The following is a 17551-nucleotide window of genomic DNA, read 5'->3' as shown; positions in this document are numbered from 1 at the left end:
CATCTACATCCACAGTGAGAAAAGATGGGGTAACTTTTGCTAGTCCAGAATATAGTAGTTTCTTAATGGTTTTACCCCTTTTCTTGCTGTGCATTTCTTGGCCAGCTAACCGAGAGTAGAATAAAAAGCCGCAAAAGCTTTTTACAAAACATGCAACAAAACATTGTGGAATGACCTTCAGCATTGCGTTGCATGCTGCGACCTCCTTCGCCCCACGCCCCTGCGCCCATCTGCCCATCCATATCCGAGTATCTGAGTATCTGTATCTATCCGTGGAATTCCTTGGCCATGTGTGTGAGTGCGGGCCAAAACTCACCACCAGCGAAAAATGCTGCACATTTAGCTCAGGGTCAAATGGCTAGATTTTTCTGCACGGCTCACCAAGTGGCCATTGAATTGGGTCAACCGAGCACTCAAGTATTCCAAGCAAAGCGAGCAAAGACTGAATAAATAATTCAAGTCCTATTTTAGTTAAATAAAACAATATTATATTATAATTACGTTTTCAGTATGGAACCTTTTTGATCCTGCTGCTGGTGGCCGAGATTGTGGCCGGCGGACTGGCCGCTTTTTACAAGGACAAGGTGCGGGCCGAGAGCAAAAACTTCCTGCAGACCACCATTACCAGCTATTCGCTGGGTGAGAATGTGGATGCCACTTCGTTGATGTGGAACCAACTGATGGGCAACTTTGGCTGCTGCGGCATCTCCGATTATCGTGACTTTGAGGCCTCGCCGGCGTGGGTTAGCGGCAAGGGTAATCGCACCATTCCCGATGCCTGCTGCATCCTCAAGGATGTGGCCAAGCTGGTGCCACGGGATGAGGACTGCACAACCAATCCCAGCGATAGCAACAGTTTCTACAAGAAGGTAAGCTAAGATTCCTCTTCTCTATGATATGATATTAAAATTTCTATTCTATTCCAGGGCTGCTACGAGGTCTTCACCGAGTGGCTGATTGGACAACGGGAGCTGATCATCGGCGTCATTGTGGTGGGCATTGTCCATCTGGTCCTCATTATCCTGGCCTTTGCCCTGTGCAAGGCCTTTGCCAAATACAACGACATGCGCCTGTAAATCGAAGGAGATGTTGTTTCGAGAGTTAGCAAAGTAAATGCGTAGAGCAGTGAAGAGCCAAAACAGCAGGACAGTGACAGTATAGAGCGACGATCCCTCCTAGAATTCCCCCAGAAAATGATACAAACAACACCCTACCGAACACCGCGACGTGCTCAACAACAACATGAACAACAACGGAAACCAATTACTCTGCATTTGCCGCATGAAACGGGTCAGACAGTTACACTTTCACACAGATAACAGATTAATACAAGCTCTACTCTAACGATAAGCTAAGATCATAGCCAGCATAATCCATTTACCGATAATATTCAAGAATATCTCTTAAAGAACAAGTGTTGCTCAAAAACGGAGACGGACGTAAAAGGACAGAAGAGTTGATGATGATGATCGTAGTTGAGGTTTTACGACAAAAAACTTACTTGGAATATTTATTTGTAAATCTGTTTTGATAGCAGTTTTAGTTAATAAGTAGTAAACGGCAATATGCGTAAATATTGCAACTATTTTTCTTAGTCTTTTTAACATTTTTGTTATGCGAAAGAAGAGAGAAAAAACCACTCAAAAACATCACAGAAGAAGAAAACATTAAAAATAAGATAACAAATTTTGAGATCGACGAAACGACGAACCATGAAATCAATTTTGAAAGATGACTTTTAACGAGGCATAAGTTTCGTGTGCCGCATGGAGCATTACGGAAGCATAAATACAAGCACTCATACCATACCATAAATATATACAAGAAAATATTGAAAGAAATGGCATTGACATTGTACTAGTATGTGTATTAGTTGGTAAGTCTCTAACCTTAAGTTATAATTTTAGTTGTTTTTGCTATGGCTATCCTTCGAGTTTTTAACTACATATGCCGGCCAGCACGCACCGTGGCGTGTTCCGGCTCTTTTGTTAAAAATGAATGTTGTACATTTTTGAATTCTATATATACATATATAACTCTATTATTAATGCATATTATATACACGTATGTCTGTAGTTTAATTAATGTACTTTTTGGAAACAGCGCGCAATGAAAATCGCAATCGAAATCGAAAGCATAAAAAGCATTAAAAACCCAAAACACAATACACAAAAAACAAAAAAACAAAACTTTACAAAAAAAAATCCCCCATGAACGCGAGGCAAAATGCAATTTAAAAATGTACATTTCTGAACGTGAATGAAAAGTAATTAAAATAAAGAAAAATTAAATCCAACTTGATGGTGGTTTTAAATATGTAAAAATGGTTATTTAACACCTGGTTGGTGTTAGTTTCTGCTTTGGTGAACAGCGCCAGCTAATAAAGAAATATTTAGTGAGAAAAATTGGGAAGAAATTAGGGATGAATATGGAAAAATGTCCATTATAATATATCAGCAAAAATTATGAGCTAAACACGTGAAAAATATTTAAAATAAGGTTTTTAGGGACATTTCTAAATTTTAAAAACCCATATCTATTTTAAAAAAATATTAATTTCAAAAAGGAAAGCTTTTGTGTTTTAATTTCTATTACAACAGGAAGCCATCATTGTGATCTGCTCCCTTTGAGAGAATAACTAGTTGTCTCTTTCTAGCCCTAAGCTCAGAGAGAGAGCAGCTGTCGCCATGAGAGCACTTCGTATAATTCCAAGATGGCCTCTCTTAGCATCCGCCATACTCATGACGTCACCGCATCGTTCGCCTACTGCTTTCTGTTCGCCTGGTACTCGAAATGTGAAAGACGAACAATTGGCACTGTGATTTGGTCCGAATCAACAAGACATTTCCTGTACAATAAAATACCGGATTTTATGTACCAGGCGCACAGAAGCCAGCAGTAGATCAATGCATAAAAACTATTTCCGTCTTTTGTAGCATTCAGCATTCGAAAGTAAGCACCAACGGCTAAAATGTTATAAGCTCAAGACCAATGTTAACTAAATGTTATCCAAATGTTAACATAAGCTTAAAGCTCGAGCAAAAGAAGGCGCCAAAAAATCTTGATTATTTGAATAAAAAACCCGAAGATGTGCTAGCATATTGCTATCATTTATTTGTAATGTTTTTCATAAATAAATTGTATATATATACGATGGTTTTTCTTGCTGTAGCTAAAATGATTTAGAGTACTTAGTTGATAGCCTGGAATTAAACAACCGTGTAAATGATATATTTCTTAGTTGTTGTCTCTTAAAGTTGCATAAAATTGGAACAAAACGGAATAGTTTTGTTGTTCTTATTTGGCAAAATGTACGTACGGATATATAGTATGCACCCCCACCGCTTATCCTCGGTAGCATATAGTATTTTAAATAGTTGAAACGCTTTAAGTACATACGGATCGCGTCATATCGCAAATAAAATTCGATTTTCTTATTTAAAATTCACACGCATACTATCGCTAAGCTACTTGGAATATGTATATAGTGAATGTATAAATATATAGAGGCCGTATATTATAGTTGTTCGTATATAGGAGAGTAAGGGATACATATGCCTGCATTATGCTATTGGAATACTTGTCGTGATGACCTCACAGAGCGGCTGTATTAGCAGCATATTCTATATGCTATATAAATATAAATATATTCTAAGTCCCCTTCACCTTCACCCGCTAATCCTTCGGTATTATCAGTAGTGTAAATTATTGTAGCCAAGCCCATAAAGCTGGATTGGGATTGTGTGTTTCCTGGAGTGTGAACAGAATGTGTGATCAAAAATATAAGCGCCTTGAAACTTGTCTTTCTTTTGGAATCTTCTCTCTTACGTATCGTATTTGGAATCAGAGATCGCGGACCTAAGCTAAAACTTGAAGTTTACAAAAAATAAACCTAGCAAATTCTCGCTCACACTTTGTGTTAAATTCAATAAATAAATGGAGATGTATCAAATCTCATCGCTCATTATCCTCAACTAGCCTTTGGTTCTCAATTCCCGGCTGCCAGGGGATCCTCATCACAGTTGGGATTGCTCAACAACGGCACAGAGAAGTCCACCATGTTGGGATAGACCAAGAACTTGTTAACAGCCTCGCACAGCTTGCTCTCGATGACATTGGTTACGATCGACCAGTCGACGGATTTGTCGCCCACTTGGGGCTTGGTGGATATCCACAGGCGTGGCGGTGCCCGGAAGCTGACCCACACCCGGTCGGAGGGTGGTGGCGGTACGTTCAAGGTGCCGCGCGCCACCATACCCTTGAGATCTACGCGCAACGTGATGTTCGCGTTCATGTTCTCCATGGCGCGTTGCACGTACGGCAGTTCGGTGGCGTATTGGAATAAATTGGAGGCGGCTATGCGATCCACAATCTTAAAGATGCGCCGCGCATTGCCCGGCGAATTCTGGAAGAATCTGCAAAGGGTGGAAAGGTTTATTTAATCCAAAACGAGTCTTTCCCAAAGCCCTCTATATACTCACTCAGTCCCAGCAGGATTCTCCTGGGCATTGCCCGGCGGTGGGCTCTCGGATTCCGTGGATGAGCCACCTGAACTCTCTGCGTCACTATCATAGATGACATTCTCACTGCCAGCATCCATATTGCTGCGCGAATCTGGCACATTTTCGGACACGAACGAAGCGGTTGAAGCCGCAGAATCGGCAGCCATTGGCGACTTGGATTTTCCACGAATCCTTAGTAGATTTAGTTTGGTGGTCACAGTTATGTGGGCCAATCCTTCGTAGGTGATATCTGCATCCATCCAGACACCGCGCTCATCTAGCATGGGCTGCGAGATGCGATGGCACAGCAATGGAGATCGGCCCAGGTAGATGTTAGTGATCACCACCTCCTCCATGAAGCTGGGTAGCTAAAAATAGATTATTCAGGTTATAAAAACTATTTAGAAGTACTTGGAAATGATCACTTACCTTGATGGAGTTCAGCTTCTTTTGCAGCACATCCTTGATCCTCTCCTGCAGCAAAGTATCGTGCAGACAGCTGTATAAGAACCGGCCCAGGAAAACATTTGCCCACACAATGCTGCCGGATGGGCCCAGGAACAGAGACTGGTCAATTCCCTTCCACAGCTCATCCTCCTGACGTTTGGCACGGCGAGACTGCAAGAAGGAGGCTTTAGCTCTCAAGCTCATTTAACCCAGATCCCACATCCCACAAACAATACGGGAAAAATAACTGAGGGAAACATAAGAAAACATACTTTTTTTGAGCGGTGTTTTTCGGAATAGATTTCTCCAACGGATCTTCTGGTCACGGGAATAGTGCTCTGGGAACAAGCTTTCTACCAAAAGCCAATTGTGGAAAACAAATGAAAATAATAGCAAATGAAAAATAATTAACTAAAAAATATAGTGAATCTAGAGGGTACCGGTTGCCTACCTGGTAAACAGCCATGAATCGCACATAATCCGGCGAATTCCTGGCCACATTGGCACTCATAATCATGCCATCGAAACTATCGTCCTTTGGCGTCTCGATGAGGTCCTCCTCAGTTATGTTTTCAAATTGTACTTCCGGCGTTTGCAATTCGGATTCTTCATTTGGATTTGCCTCATCACTTTTGTCCTCGGTTTCCTTGCCTTTTGTCTGTTCCGAGTTTGGGGTTATTATTGGCTCACTTACAGTTCTAGGATGACTTACCTTTGAGCTGCTCACACCCAGGCCTGAGGCCACCAGAAGAACGGCCTGCTTGGCCGCAGCAGCCTGCAGATCGGTGTCCTCCACAAATCGGGCCATAGGCACCTGCAAATCCTGTTCGTGTACGAGACCCTTGCTGGCAGCCAAGAAGCGTCTATACCAGTCCTCCTTTTCCCGGTCACAGCGCGAGAAGAGCAGCAGACGCACCTCATCGCCGCAGGGCACGGTGATCTCTGTGAGCTCCTTGTCCGGATTAACGGTGTTGCGCAATTGCTGCAACTAAGGAAGAGTAAGTAAAGGTTAGTATAGAAGATTCAGGGAGGGATGAGTGACTTACATCGGCCTGCATCACCGTGGCTGCAAAATCCACCTGTTTATCTTGATCCTCGCCACCCGGTGGGGTTGTCCCTGAAGTGGAGGCAGCTTTGGTATCCTTAACCTCCGGCTTAATAGTTACTTCAGAGTTGCTCTCTCCAGAGATGGGCTCCTCGGGCACATCCCTGCTGCTCTTGATGATCAACTGAATGGGATACTTGCGATTGAAGAACCTGCCAGAAACATACAGTAGAATAAGTAATAGAAGTATGAGGAAATCCTCTTAGGACTCACCGCTTCCTGGCCAGACCCAACGGCAGCAGTTCGATGCGGCAGTCCCTAAGGTCATAGGATCGGTGATCCGTGAACAGAATCTTATTGCGATCGATGGGCGGCTCGTTCCACATGCGACGCTTGGGTATCCTGGCGTTCGTGCCCGACATCTTCAGAATGCAGCCATCGAGGCGCACATACACGGATCTCGTCAGGGTGAAGGAGAATGTGTTGGGATCGTAGCTGCCGATTTCGTTCATCCAGCCGGCGTACGTCTTGATCGTCTTGTGCTCCTCCACAGCAGGTATCTCGCAAATGGGCATGTCCTTGTAGTTCGGTATCATGAAGGCGTCCCTCTCCGGGTGCGTGGTCAGCAGGAGATGCTCCACCAGCTTATGAAGGCGGCTGCCCCAGCTGTCCATCACCACGAAGAAGAGCAGTGTGGCGAAGACGCCGCGCAGAAAGTCTGGTACCGGCAGGATCATCAGTATGACCAGGAACAAAGATAGAAGGACGGGCAGGGCGAAGGACGCGGCACCCTGATGCTTCTCCCGCCATCGTTTTACGCTGGCCTGGCTCAGGTTGGAGAAGATACTCTGCGAATCGCGCGTCGACCTCTGTGTCCCACTGCTAGCACAAGGAGGTTGTTTGGCCTTCGTTTTGGCGTCCGTGTCCAATGGAAGCGAAAGAGTAACCACCGATTCTTTGTTAACTGCCCCAGCATCCTGCTCATCCGGCGTTTGTTTGCCTTCTCGCATCGAATCCCTCTTCTGCACCGTCGCGGGTATCATGTCCTCGAGCACCTCCACTCCCGACTCGATCTCCACGTCCTTGCGTGCCAGCAGGATGCCCCGCTTCTTAACCTTGCCACTCGCAATGGGAATCTCCGCCTGTTGGCTGGTGGACGGCTCACTGCCCGCCTCCACCACATGTCTGCGGCGAAGGAAACCGCTACGCACTGAAGACGTCGTCTGCGGCACTGGAACTGTGCCGCTGGAACCGGATGCGATATCCTTTTTGTTCATGGCAGCCGACGCCTGTTGCTTGGCCTTCACCTTGGACCGGATGTGGGCAAGGCCTCGACGCAGGCGGGATCGCTCCGATCCGATGGCAGCAGCTGCTCCAACGTCGCCACTGCCCAGGCTACTGCTGTCAAGCTGCAGCAGCTCGGCCTCCGCGTCCGAGTCAGAGTTCTGCCTGTGCTCCTGGTCCAGCGGCAACTCCTCGCTGATGGACGTGTTCACGGTGACGCACTCGGTGTCCGAATCGGGATCGGGATTGCTCCAGCCAGTCGATGGTGGGTCAGCCACAATAATGGGTATCGTTGATGTGCTGGGCGGATGCTTGGCGGATTTGATTTCCTCGATGGTTTGCGAGACCTTGCCCTTGATAAGCCTCCAGGTGCCGCCGCCGCTGCTGATGCTGTCGCCAGCGGAGCCACCACCTCCTCCGCCACCTCCAGCTCCGCTGGCACCACTTCCAGCTGCGCCGGCAGCCGACAGCGCGGATATAAGACTTGGGCCGCTCGAGGTGGGTGACACACCCTCGATGCTGCCAGATCTGAAATTTGAAATTTATTTTGGATTATTTTACAGTGTCTTGTGGAATTAATAATTTTTATCATGTTACACTTGACTAACTGGAAAACGGCTAGTAAGTTTAAAACAACAATTGCCTAAAAGAAGGATCTAAAACAAATTGGCTTCCAAAGGCATCTCTGTAAAGAAGTCCGATATGAAGGCATTTTGAGACATCTTCTTTAAATAAATATTTGCTGGGTTTGTTAACAGCTTATGGTATCTAAGCTTTAGTTAAAAACTTCAAGCAAACAGTAAATAAATAAATCAAAATTACCATTATAAATATTTTACAATACTTAGACATTTAACAAGAAAAAAACAGACCTAAAATACACCGGATTTCCAACACCATGAAAATAAAATAATATACGATTTTATGTTATTCCAGAAAAAGTATTTTTATTTATTTGAATGAAGATATATGTTTTTTTGCCATTTATGCTTTATTTACTTGCTCCATAACCTGCATTATTCCTCAGGGACTGAGTGTGTGTGTGTGTTTTGGGTGTGTTTGGGGTGTTTTTTGTGTGTTTTTCAAATTTCACATTTTCGAATACAAACGCCTGCCGATTGTTGGATTTTCCAAACAGTGTGATGCTTGTGTGGCGCATTAGAAAACGAGTTGGGCTTTGAATATATCTTGTGTATATATATTATAATCCTATATGTATATTTCCCACCATACGGGCTTACATATTTTGTATTTTTTATGTATTATTTCATATTTGATTTGCTGGTTTTTGGGTTTAGGTTTTGCTTATTCGGATTCGTTATCCTTCTTCCTTGGGAATATTGCGTTGCAAGTACTGCTGATATTTGGGGTTTGCTATTACAGTTTCAATTTTCGAGAGAGATTCATTAGTTTAGGGGGCGAACTGGTTGCATATGCGTCTAGTACATATATTTATTTCATTACTATTTACTTTAGTTTAGTACATACGTTTTATCTATGGTCTGCTTTTATTCTTGGGCTTCGTAACATTTGTTTAAACATTGGTATTTGGTTTTTCTGTTAATTTAATTGAAAACGCTTCAACGCTGTGGAGCAAAAACACGCTTGGAAATCGAAACTGTTTACAATTATTTATAATCATTATTATAATCAGTGTTTACCCCTTTAGATTGATTTTTGTGGGCTTTAGAAAACTACAAATATTTTTGTTGATTTTTTTTATTTTCATTGGGTTCTTTTTTTTATTTTTGTTTTCAAACTTTAATTTTGTAAAAATTAAAAAATTACGTTTATTGAAAATGACTATAAAATATGGAATATTTCGCTAGTTTCTGGTTTTCATACGCTTCATACAGATTACGTGTCATATATGTATATATATATATTTATTTGATTCACTATATAGTTTTCATATCTGCCAACTTGTGTTTTTTTCGGTTTACTATTTATATTATTATTTTTTTGTTCAGTTTTCAGTATATTTTCACTTGTATAATGCTAAAAAATTATATGCCTTTGCTTGGTTTGTTTTTGTTTTTCTTTTTTTTCTGAATATTTTGCTAAAAGGAATTCATTAGTAAGGGCGCTCAATTTCAGTTTATTTGAAGTACTAAACATTATATATATGTACATATATATATAGAGTATCCATATGTAATCGCGCTCGTCGCTGTATAATTAACGCGAAGGCGACAAAAGATTAAATTAAAATTAAAATGGAAGTGCGGGTGCGTGACACTCGCTTTACAGGCTACAATTTCTCAGTATCAATTTGGTTTTTGGTTTCTTGTTGTTTATAAAATTCATTAATTATGTTTAAAAGGTACCGAATGTTGTTTTTTTAATATTCATTAAATAACCTTGTCGTTTGCAAATTTTCTATCTTTTTTTCTATTTTCCTTTCACGGCGATCCAAGCTTCGATCCAATTAGCGTAAAATTGAAATTGAGTTCACATTGTTTTCTTTTTTGGAGACTAAAAAATTGTCTATTTAAAACGCGTTTGGTTTACACACATTCGTTCTTTCGCTAACTACAAACCATACACTGTACAAAAATTGTGCTATGAAAATACTCAAAAAATAATTTAAATTTTTTCGACTACAATCCCGCCTCGAAACGCAGAGTATTTCCATTCCATTTTCCCATTAGAGAGGAGTTTTCACTAGGCGAAATCAAAACGCGGCTCTAATTTGCATTATTTTGCACTACGCAAGGTTGTATTTACTCTATTTATAATTAATGTTTGGTTACTTTGCTGCCTTGGCAATTATTTTGAAGCATTTTCTGGGGTTCTTTCAAAAATATTCACTTGTTTAGCGTTTACGTTTTAAGTTTATTGAATTGTACTACGTGTAAATTTCATATAATTACGTTTATGTATTTGTTTTTATTTATCATTTTGGTTTTGTTTTCCTCTTGGTTTTCGTTTTTGGATTTTGGTTTTGGTATAAAAAACACATATTGACCAATTGGTTGTTTAGATTTTCAGTTAACATATTTAAGTTTGTAATAAGTTCGAATTTCAATACTTTTCCTTTTCAGAGTCTTTCGTATTAAGTATTTAATTGTATGTACTAACAGTTTAATCTTTGTCATATTTCTGTGGTTTCAGCTAAGTTAAAAGATTTATTTATTTACAGTTGTTATAAAAAAGTACATACAAGATATATATATAAAAATAAATAAAACACAATTCACGTTATGTCCGTTTATTAATTTCAAAAAACTTTTTTTTTTTGTCAGTTTCCTTTTCTTTTTCCCTTTTTTGTTTTGTATAAAGTGTATATATCAAATATTTACTTCTGTCGTCATACTTTATTAAGAATATATAATATATGTATATGTATAAAAAGAATAAACAAAGTATAAAAATGTCTCAACGCAGTTGGTTTTTATTTTAAAACTACCAGGAAACTACTAGCAACTACAAAACATACAAAAATATATTTAAGAATTAGGCGTACAAGTTTTCATTTCCGTAATTGGTATATGTATATATATAACACTAGGATCCATATCAAAATCAACATAAACATTTACCTATAACAAGATTCTCTATCGAACTAAATCGGTCAGTAGTCCAACTTCATTCTATCCGTAATTCAAGCTCGGAAGTGGGCTAAAAATTAAATGTCTTTGCTTTGGAACTCGCAGGGGGATCGAATCGAAACCGAATACACGAAACGAAACATAACTGATTGCCTAGAATTAATTATTATTTATATAGCACGCTACACAAGATTCCAGATTCCTAAAAGCAATAACCTCGTTAGCGGCAAAAACATTGAGCAGTTTGCCATAAGGAGTTTTTCTCAGCTTTTCTCTATCAACGTTTTTTGGTACAGTAAAATATTTGTTTGATATAAGTTACCTTCATTTATAGCACATTTAAAGTTGTTTTTTTTAGCCGTTTTTTGTAACATTTTCGTTAAGTTTTTGGTAAACAGTTAAAGTATAAAGTATATATATATGTTATATAAAAGTATAAAAATCTATAAAATATTAAATTTTACTACATTTAAAAAACACCATCATGACATACACAGTTATCGATAGATAACGATTAGCGGCTTTCGCCTTTCGGTTTCAGTTTCCGTTTCCGCTTCCGCCTTGTGTTTTTCCTTTTTGTAACAGATTTTGTCTTTTTAAAGACTAGCATTTCATTACTTTGAAAGTTTTAGAACAACGCGTTTGTTTAAATATTAGCAAAAATTGTCTTTAACACTACATAGAGCAGGCTGCTTGCTGTATTTGATAATATTTCATTTGGGGCTTATTGGTATTCGTCTTTGTGTAGATTCTTTTGCATTTAATACACGTTTATTTTTGGTAAGTATTTAATAGAAAAAAAAAAGAATTAACAAAAATATAAAAACGAAAACAAACTAATGCTAATTAATTTGTTTTGCAGTTCAAAAAAAATATAGTATATAGTATATATATATGATACATATTGGTTGAGTTCATTGTAATATAAAAATTCTAGAAAAATTGCTATAAACGTGTTATTGAAAGTGCCACGCGATCAACTTGAGTTACAACTTTGCATGACTTAAATTTGCCTTTTTGTTTTATTATTTTTATTTTTCTTGTAAAGAAAGCGCGAGCAAAAATTTGCTAATAGATTTGACTATCGTTTTTATTTATTATAATATTTGGTAAAAGTCCAAAGCGACTGATCTGTTCTGTCTGGTTGCTTTTTTTCAATTTGAATAAGACTTTGTTTTGGTAGCGTATAGAAAAAATATCGTATAGTTTTGCCTCATGCATGGTAGCAAATTTTGGTATCGCTTCCCAACTCGTATAAGTTACAAAATAAATTTGCTTTACATTTTGATAAACTTGATTTAGGTATTGCCCTTAGTCTAGAGATATTCCATTTGATTTTGCCTAGGATTCCGATTCTGATTCTGATTTTGGGGGTAGAGCTTCCGATCGCATGTACAAAAATGCATGCAAATTAGTTAACGCAGCGGAGATCGCAGATCGTAATATTTGACTACTTGGGTTATACGATTGCAGTTATATATCATATGTCTGTACAGATACATATCGGTTATGCCTTATGTATGTATGTATATTGTGGTATTTATTAATACGAATTAGTATTGCACATAAGTTGTATATATTTAAATTTCCTTTAGATGGTTTTATTAGCACGTCTATTAATCGTAGCATCTTCCGCCTGCCTCTTCAGTTATTATTGGACTAAACTAACTTTGAATATATATATATGTATATATATAACCATAAGAGTAATAAAAAAAGTTTATACAAAAAGTTTCTATATAAAAAGTTTGTCTAATACAAGTATTCATAGTTTCAATAGATGTGTGTATGTCGTTTATAAAAATTGTTTTCTTTACATTACAAATTACAGATATATATATTTTGTTTAATATATATTTATATATGTTTTTTAACCGGGAGACAAGCCCTCTGTCCCGCGTTCGCAGCAATTAAAACTTAGACATAAATTGTACAACAAAAACAAACAATTTATAAATAAATAAGGCAAAATATGATGGTAAAAAAAATAAAAAATAAATCATAATACTGAACACAAGCAATTTGACTGATCGACAACTCTAGTTGTTACTTACTCTTTATATTATAATATATTTTTTTTATTATTTTTTAGCATGCCTTTTGGCAAACAAATGCAAACAAATTATTCAGTGTATACATTAACATTCGGTGTAGGAGCGTGTGTATGTGTAACATCAGGATATCAACGTGAATTGTGAATTGTGGGATAGTGTGACTACATTTTAAAATTAAAAATGAGCCGTCGCTTTTCGCTGAGTGTCGATTTTGAACGAATCAATTGGGAGGCAATCGATTTATCAATTTATCATTTGCAAGGACTTATCGCTTCAGTCGATTAATCAGTGTATCAATTTACCAGTGTATAGATTTATCAATTTATCAGTTTATAGATTTATCAATTTATCAGTGTATGAATTTATCGCTTTGCTCGATTAACCGCCTTAACCGATTTCCATTCAATATTAAGCATTACATTATTAGAACAAAAACGGCGTGTGAAAATCGTAGTGTAAATCTGTTTAAATGTTAAAATCTTTAGCCAAGATATTCGGAGGTTAGCCAATGCTGATTTTAGCTATAGTTTTCAAATTTAAGTGTTTCATTGAGCAGCTCTATACGATTTTCACAGGCCATCTTGTCATTAAAAGATAGCAACGTGTTTGACATCTTGAGGAAATCATCGCATATATTGGGTTTGACAAAGAATATATACGATGATTCACTAGCGTTTCAGAAATTAAAATAATCGCAACAGCAAAGGGAAAATGCGTCCATTAATTTATCGCATTTAGAATTATTATATATATATTGTGTTTATATATCGATATGATGATATGGTGTTTTTTCTATTTTTGGTTACGAAACCAATCGTGGTTTAAGAAATTGCATTGCAATGTCTGACATTTCGCCATCATATTGTCTTTTGCAAGTCTTTCTCATAGAAATTAGATGTATACATATATATATTTTCATAGATATATATATACATTAACTGAGGGGAAAAATAAAGTGGGGTCTTAATACAAAAACCAATATATTTTTGGTTCGCTTTCAGATGTTTTTTTTTTCACGATTTAGGAACTTCTTTACGAAATCATCACTCAAGCAAAAAGCCACACATTTCAGCTCACTTATAATTTTAGGACTAGCCTCGAGAGATTGGCATGCAAGATGATGGCTTCTAAGTTAGCTATGGGTTACATATCATATAGCCTTTTGCGAGGACTTTGGCTGACTACAGGGAAGCTATACACTTCCCTCACTTTTCTGCTTTTTGGTGGTCTTGGTTTTGTGAGATTAAATGGCATCGTTGGGACGCCTTGGGCGACCCAAAAACAAACTAAAAAAAATTTGAAATATAAAAATAAAGTACTAAAAAAAATACTGTGCTGGCATCGAAAAAAAAAGGAAAAAATAGACTAAGATTCCAGTTAATACGAAATATAGACCTAAACAAAACCGATTGCCGGATAAAAATATACATCAACTAAAAACTAACTACGTTGCTTTCTGAGGGCTCTAGCGGTCGGCCACAGGAGCTCGACTTGGCGACTTCTCCCATGGATTCTAGACTCTGGCGGCTGTTGCCGGGACACCTGTACCCAGGAGCGGGTAACCTGATTTAGCCCCCGTGGGAAAATGTGTGTCTTTTTGTGGCCGGGTATCTGGGTATCCGGGTGGTTGAGTGTGTGTGTGTGTGTGGTGTTGTGATGCTTCTAATTACTAATTTACTAGGTTCTCCTGCGTCCATCCAGTGCTGAAGTTCCCGGTGCTACTGCATCGGATGATCCTGGTCCTGAACCTGCTTCTTCTGCTGATGCTGCTTCTGTGTTAATTCTGGGCACTGCCAGCGCTGCGTCCAACAACCGGTGACGCTGCTCCCTCTGGAGGCGTCTCTCGTCGTGCAGCGCGGCCTACCAGCGCCGCCGTTAACACCAGCGAAAGGGCACCGCACGCGGCCGGTCGGCGCCCTCCTTGACCAACGGCTTGTGGTACTCACGTCCCGGCCGCGAGTGGATCACCGCCCAGCAGTGCTCGCAGTAGTACTGCAGGCAGGTGACATTAGCGCAGAAGAAGGGCGCAAACTTGCCGCCGCATCGCTGACCCTCGCACTCGTCGCACATCTGATCGTCCAGGACGTAGGGCTTCACCTCCACCCGCTTGTCGATGTCGCCATGCTGCAGCTGCACGAACCTGGCCGAGATGGCCGCGATGTAGCTCTGCTGATTGGAGAAAGCCACGCGGCCGGCGCCCTTGGGATACTTAAGCTCGGGATCCGTGTCGATGCCAGCATAACAGACGCCGCCATATAGCCGGTCCATGATCATGGCCAGCTCGAAGGCCTTGAGCGGGCGCGGCACTCCGCCCACAAAGACTGTTTTCCGCGGATCCAGCGACATGGTCGCATCCAGCACATAGTCTGCATCGGCCAGACGCCACGGCCGGATCTGCACGGCCTTGTCCTTGATTGTCGGCGAGGAGACGCACAGGTACAACTTGTCCTCGTCCGTGATGCAAGAGTCGATCAGCTGCTGCACACTGCCCTCGTCCTGGAACAGCAGGAAGGCATATCCCTTGGGCGGGAAATATGACTTGGACTCGGCCTTGTGCGGCCAATCGACGACCAGCGGCCCGAAGCGTCGGAACGATGTGGTGATCTCATCCTCATCGATATCCGGCGGCAGGCCACCAACGAATACCTTCCGCGAGAATCGGGCCGTACCATCGCCGGCGTTTCCTCCATTCCCGCCCTGAATCGGAGAGTGTGGCGAGTGGGGCGACAGGCGCGACGGTGAGCCCATCTTGAGGGCATTCAGGTAGACAGAGGGATCATTGCCGCTGGCCGCAATGGCCATCGCATCAGCTTCGCTCAGATGCTTGGGGCCTCCCATTACGCGCATCCTGTCCTGCAGCAGGGCCAGATTGTTGGCATTGTCACCGCCATTGCCACCCATGCCTCCTGCTGCGAGGGACATGCCGCGCATGTAGTCGTTCAGCGAGCTCTCTAAGCCGCCGCCATGGTGCATTTGTCCGTTGGCCGCCATCATGTTGCCATAGCTGTTGCCCAAATAAGGAGCATCTCCGCCACCAGTGGCTCCCGCTGTGACCATACCACCGGGTCCACCGATGCCGCCGCCTCCGTTTCCGATCGATAGCGTCGGTATGTTCATGTGGCCACCACCCATGCCGTCCATATGCCCGCCGCCGTACAGGGCCGTTGGTGAGCTGCCCTTGATGGGGAAGGATATACTGCGGCGGTACTTGGGCGACACACCCGACATCTGGGGAATGGGCGAGATGCCGCCGCTGCTGCAGCCCGCCTGTGAGCCGTTGTATGGCGATCCACCGCCACCACCAAGTCCTCCTCCTACCGGCGACGAGGGGCTGTGCGATCCTCCGCCGTCTCGATGCTGGTGCTGTGGCTGGTGATGATGATGATGGTGCATGGCACTCAGATTCGGCGACAACTGCTGATGATGCTGCTGATGCTGATGCTGCTGATGCTGCTGCTGGTGTTGCTGTTGCTGGTGGAGCTGGGGCGGCTTGCTCAGATTGAGATTCGGCGGCAGGCCACTGCAGCTGCAGGAAGAAGGGACAACAAGATGAAGAGGCTTTTACAACAATTTGGCAATTTCAGTGGATGATTTTTGGGTTCTGAGATATTGTGAGTCGGTTCAGTACTCTTTGCATTATGAAAAAGGAGCAATTTGTTCAAGGATTTGCTTCGGATTCGGTTTAGTCTAGGTACACATAATGCAATTAGTTTGGTGTTCATACGCTTAACCCATTGCCGCCCGGCGTTCGAAAATTAAAATTATATATGTAGATATCAAGAAACGAAACATTGAACAACTGATAAAAGTATTCGGATTAATTAGGCTATGGAATTATTAAGGGATATACGAGTTTGTTGTGACCTTTGCTCTTTATTTACTAAGGATTGCATCCCTAATTTACTAACGTTCGCACAAAATTGATTTTAAATATTAATTTTTTAGGACGGGAACCTGATATGTAATTAATTTTGAAGTTCTTTAAAAAGGACGGCGAAAAGTAGGCAACAAAATATTGACACATCTAAACTAGGTACCACAAGAATATCTATTTCTCTTTAAATAGATTAAGTGGGTTCCAACAAGGTTGCTATAAATTATATATTGTGACAAATTAATTGCAAATAAGATTCTAGAATACTGTTTTAAATACACTCAACATATGTGGCACCCCTTTATAATTATTTGTTTTTTTTTTAGCGTTATTTTGCTAGTATTTAATTAATACAATAAGATAATTTCCCATCGTTCTAATCTTACTAAATAGTTTCTATACAAATAAGAAGTTTTAGAAATATCTGAAGATTTTATAATGAGCGCAAAGTAAACAGAATACTTAAAAAAAAAAAATAATATAAAACCTATTCGGATCTCTATGCTATTTCGCTCCCATTTCACTACCTATACTCAAATCCTAAATTGCTCCTTTTTATATTACTTGATCATTCTCGGACGTTGCTTTGGTATTATTAATATTCTTTTGAATAAATATTTTTCTCAGATTTGTTGCTGTTGTTGTTGTTGGCGGTGGTGGTGGTGGTGGTGTAGGATTGCTGTTGCTGTGGTAAATGGTGTGGGTGGTGTTTGGTGGTTGGTGGTTGTGGAGCGAGTACTGTTTTTATTTTTCTGGTGGTTTGGTGGTGGCTTGGCGACATCCAATCAAAATGA

The 17551-nt window shown here is 40.6% G+C and overlaps 2 protein-coding genes across 17 annotated transcripts in view; one reads left to right on the top strand and one right to left on the bottom strand.

Annotated features, from left to right (window-relative positions):
• Positions 1 to 2296, top strand: part of Tsp66E (Tetraspanin 66E) — a 22993-nt gene extending 20697 nt beyond the window's left edge. The window contains exons 6-7 of the mRNA XM_020961007.2: positions 510 to 869; positions 927 to 2296. Of these exons, the coding sequence (XP_020816666.1) occupies positions 510 to 869; positions 927 to 1076 (510 nt within the window). The 3' untranslated portion in view covers positions 1077 to 2296. The remainder of the gene's footprint in view (positions 1 to 509; positions 870 to 926) is intronic.
• LOC110190704 (translational regulator orb2) overlaps positions 1617 to 17551 on the bottom strand; it is a 27008-nt gene continuing 11073 nt past the window's right edge. For 6 of the 16 annotated variants that reach the window (XM_020961318.2, XM_020961320.2, XM_020961319.2 and 3 more), the window contains 8 exons: positions 6268 to 7806; positions 5996 to 6206; positions 5662 to 5937; positions 5401 to 5607; positions 5222 to 5302; positions 4932 to 5120; positions 4482 to 4870; positions 1617 to 4415 (listed from right to left, as the gene is read on the bottom strand). In XM_020961318.2, coding sequence (XP_020816977.2) covers positions 3989 to 4415; positions 4482 to 4870; positions 4932 to 5120; positions 5222 to 5302; positions 5401 to 5607; positions 5662 to 5937; positions 5996 to 6206; positions 6268 to 7806 — 3319 coding nt within the window. In that variant the 3' untranslated portion in view covers positions 1617 to 3988. Of the gene's footprint in view, positions 4416 to 4481; positions 4871 to 4931; positions 5121 to 5221; positions 5303 to 5400; positions 5608 to 5661; positions 5938 to 5995; positions 6207 to 6267; positions 7807 to 8198; positions 16410 to 17551 lie in introns of those variants that run through there. The other 10 variants (XM_020961322.2, XM_086833409.1, XM_086833411.1 and 7 more) reach the window with 2 other exon arrangements.

Source organism: Drosophila serrata, unplaced genomic scaffold, assembly GCF_035046125.1.
Source record: "Drosophila serrata isolate PLE 108 unplaced genomic scaffold, ASM3504612v1 contig_272, whole genome shotgun sequence".
NCBI classification, from domain to species: Eukaryota; Metazoa; Arthropoda; class Insecta; order Diptera; family Drosophilidae; genus Drosophila; species Drosophila serrata.
The sequence above is the reverse complement of the archived record's forward strand: the minus strand, read 5'-3'. Positions and strand labels throughout refer to the sequence as shown.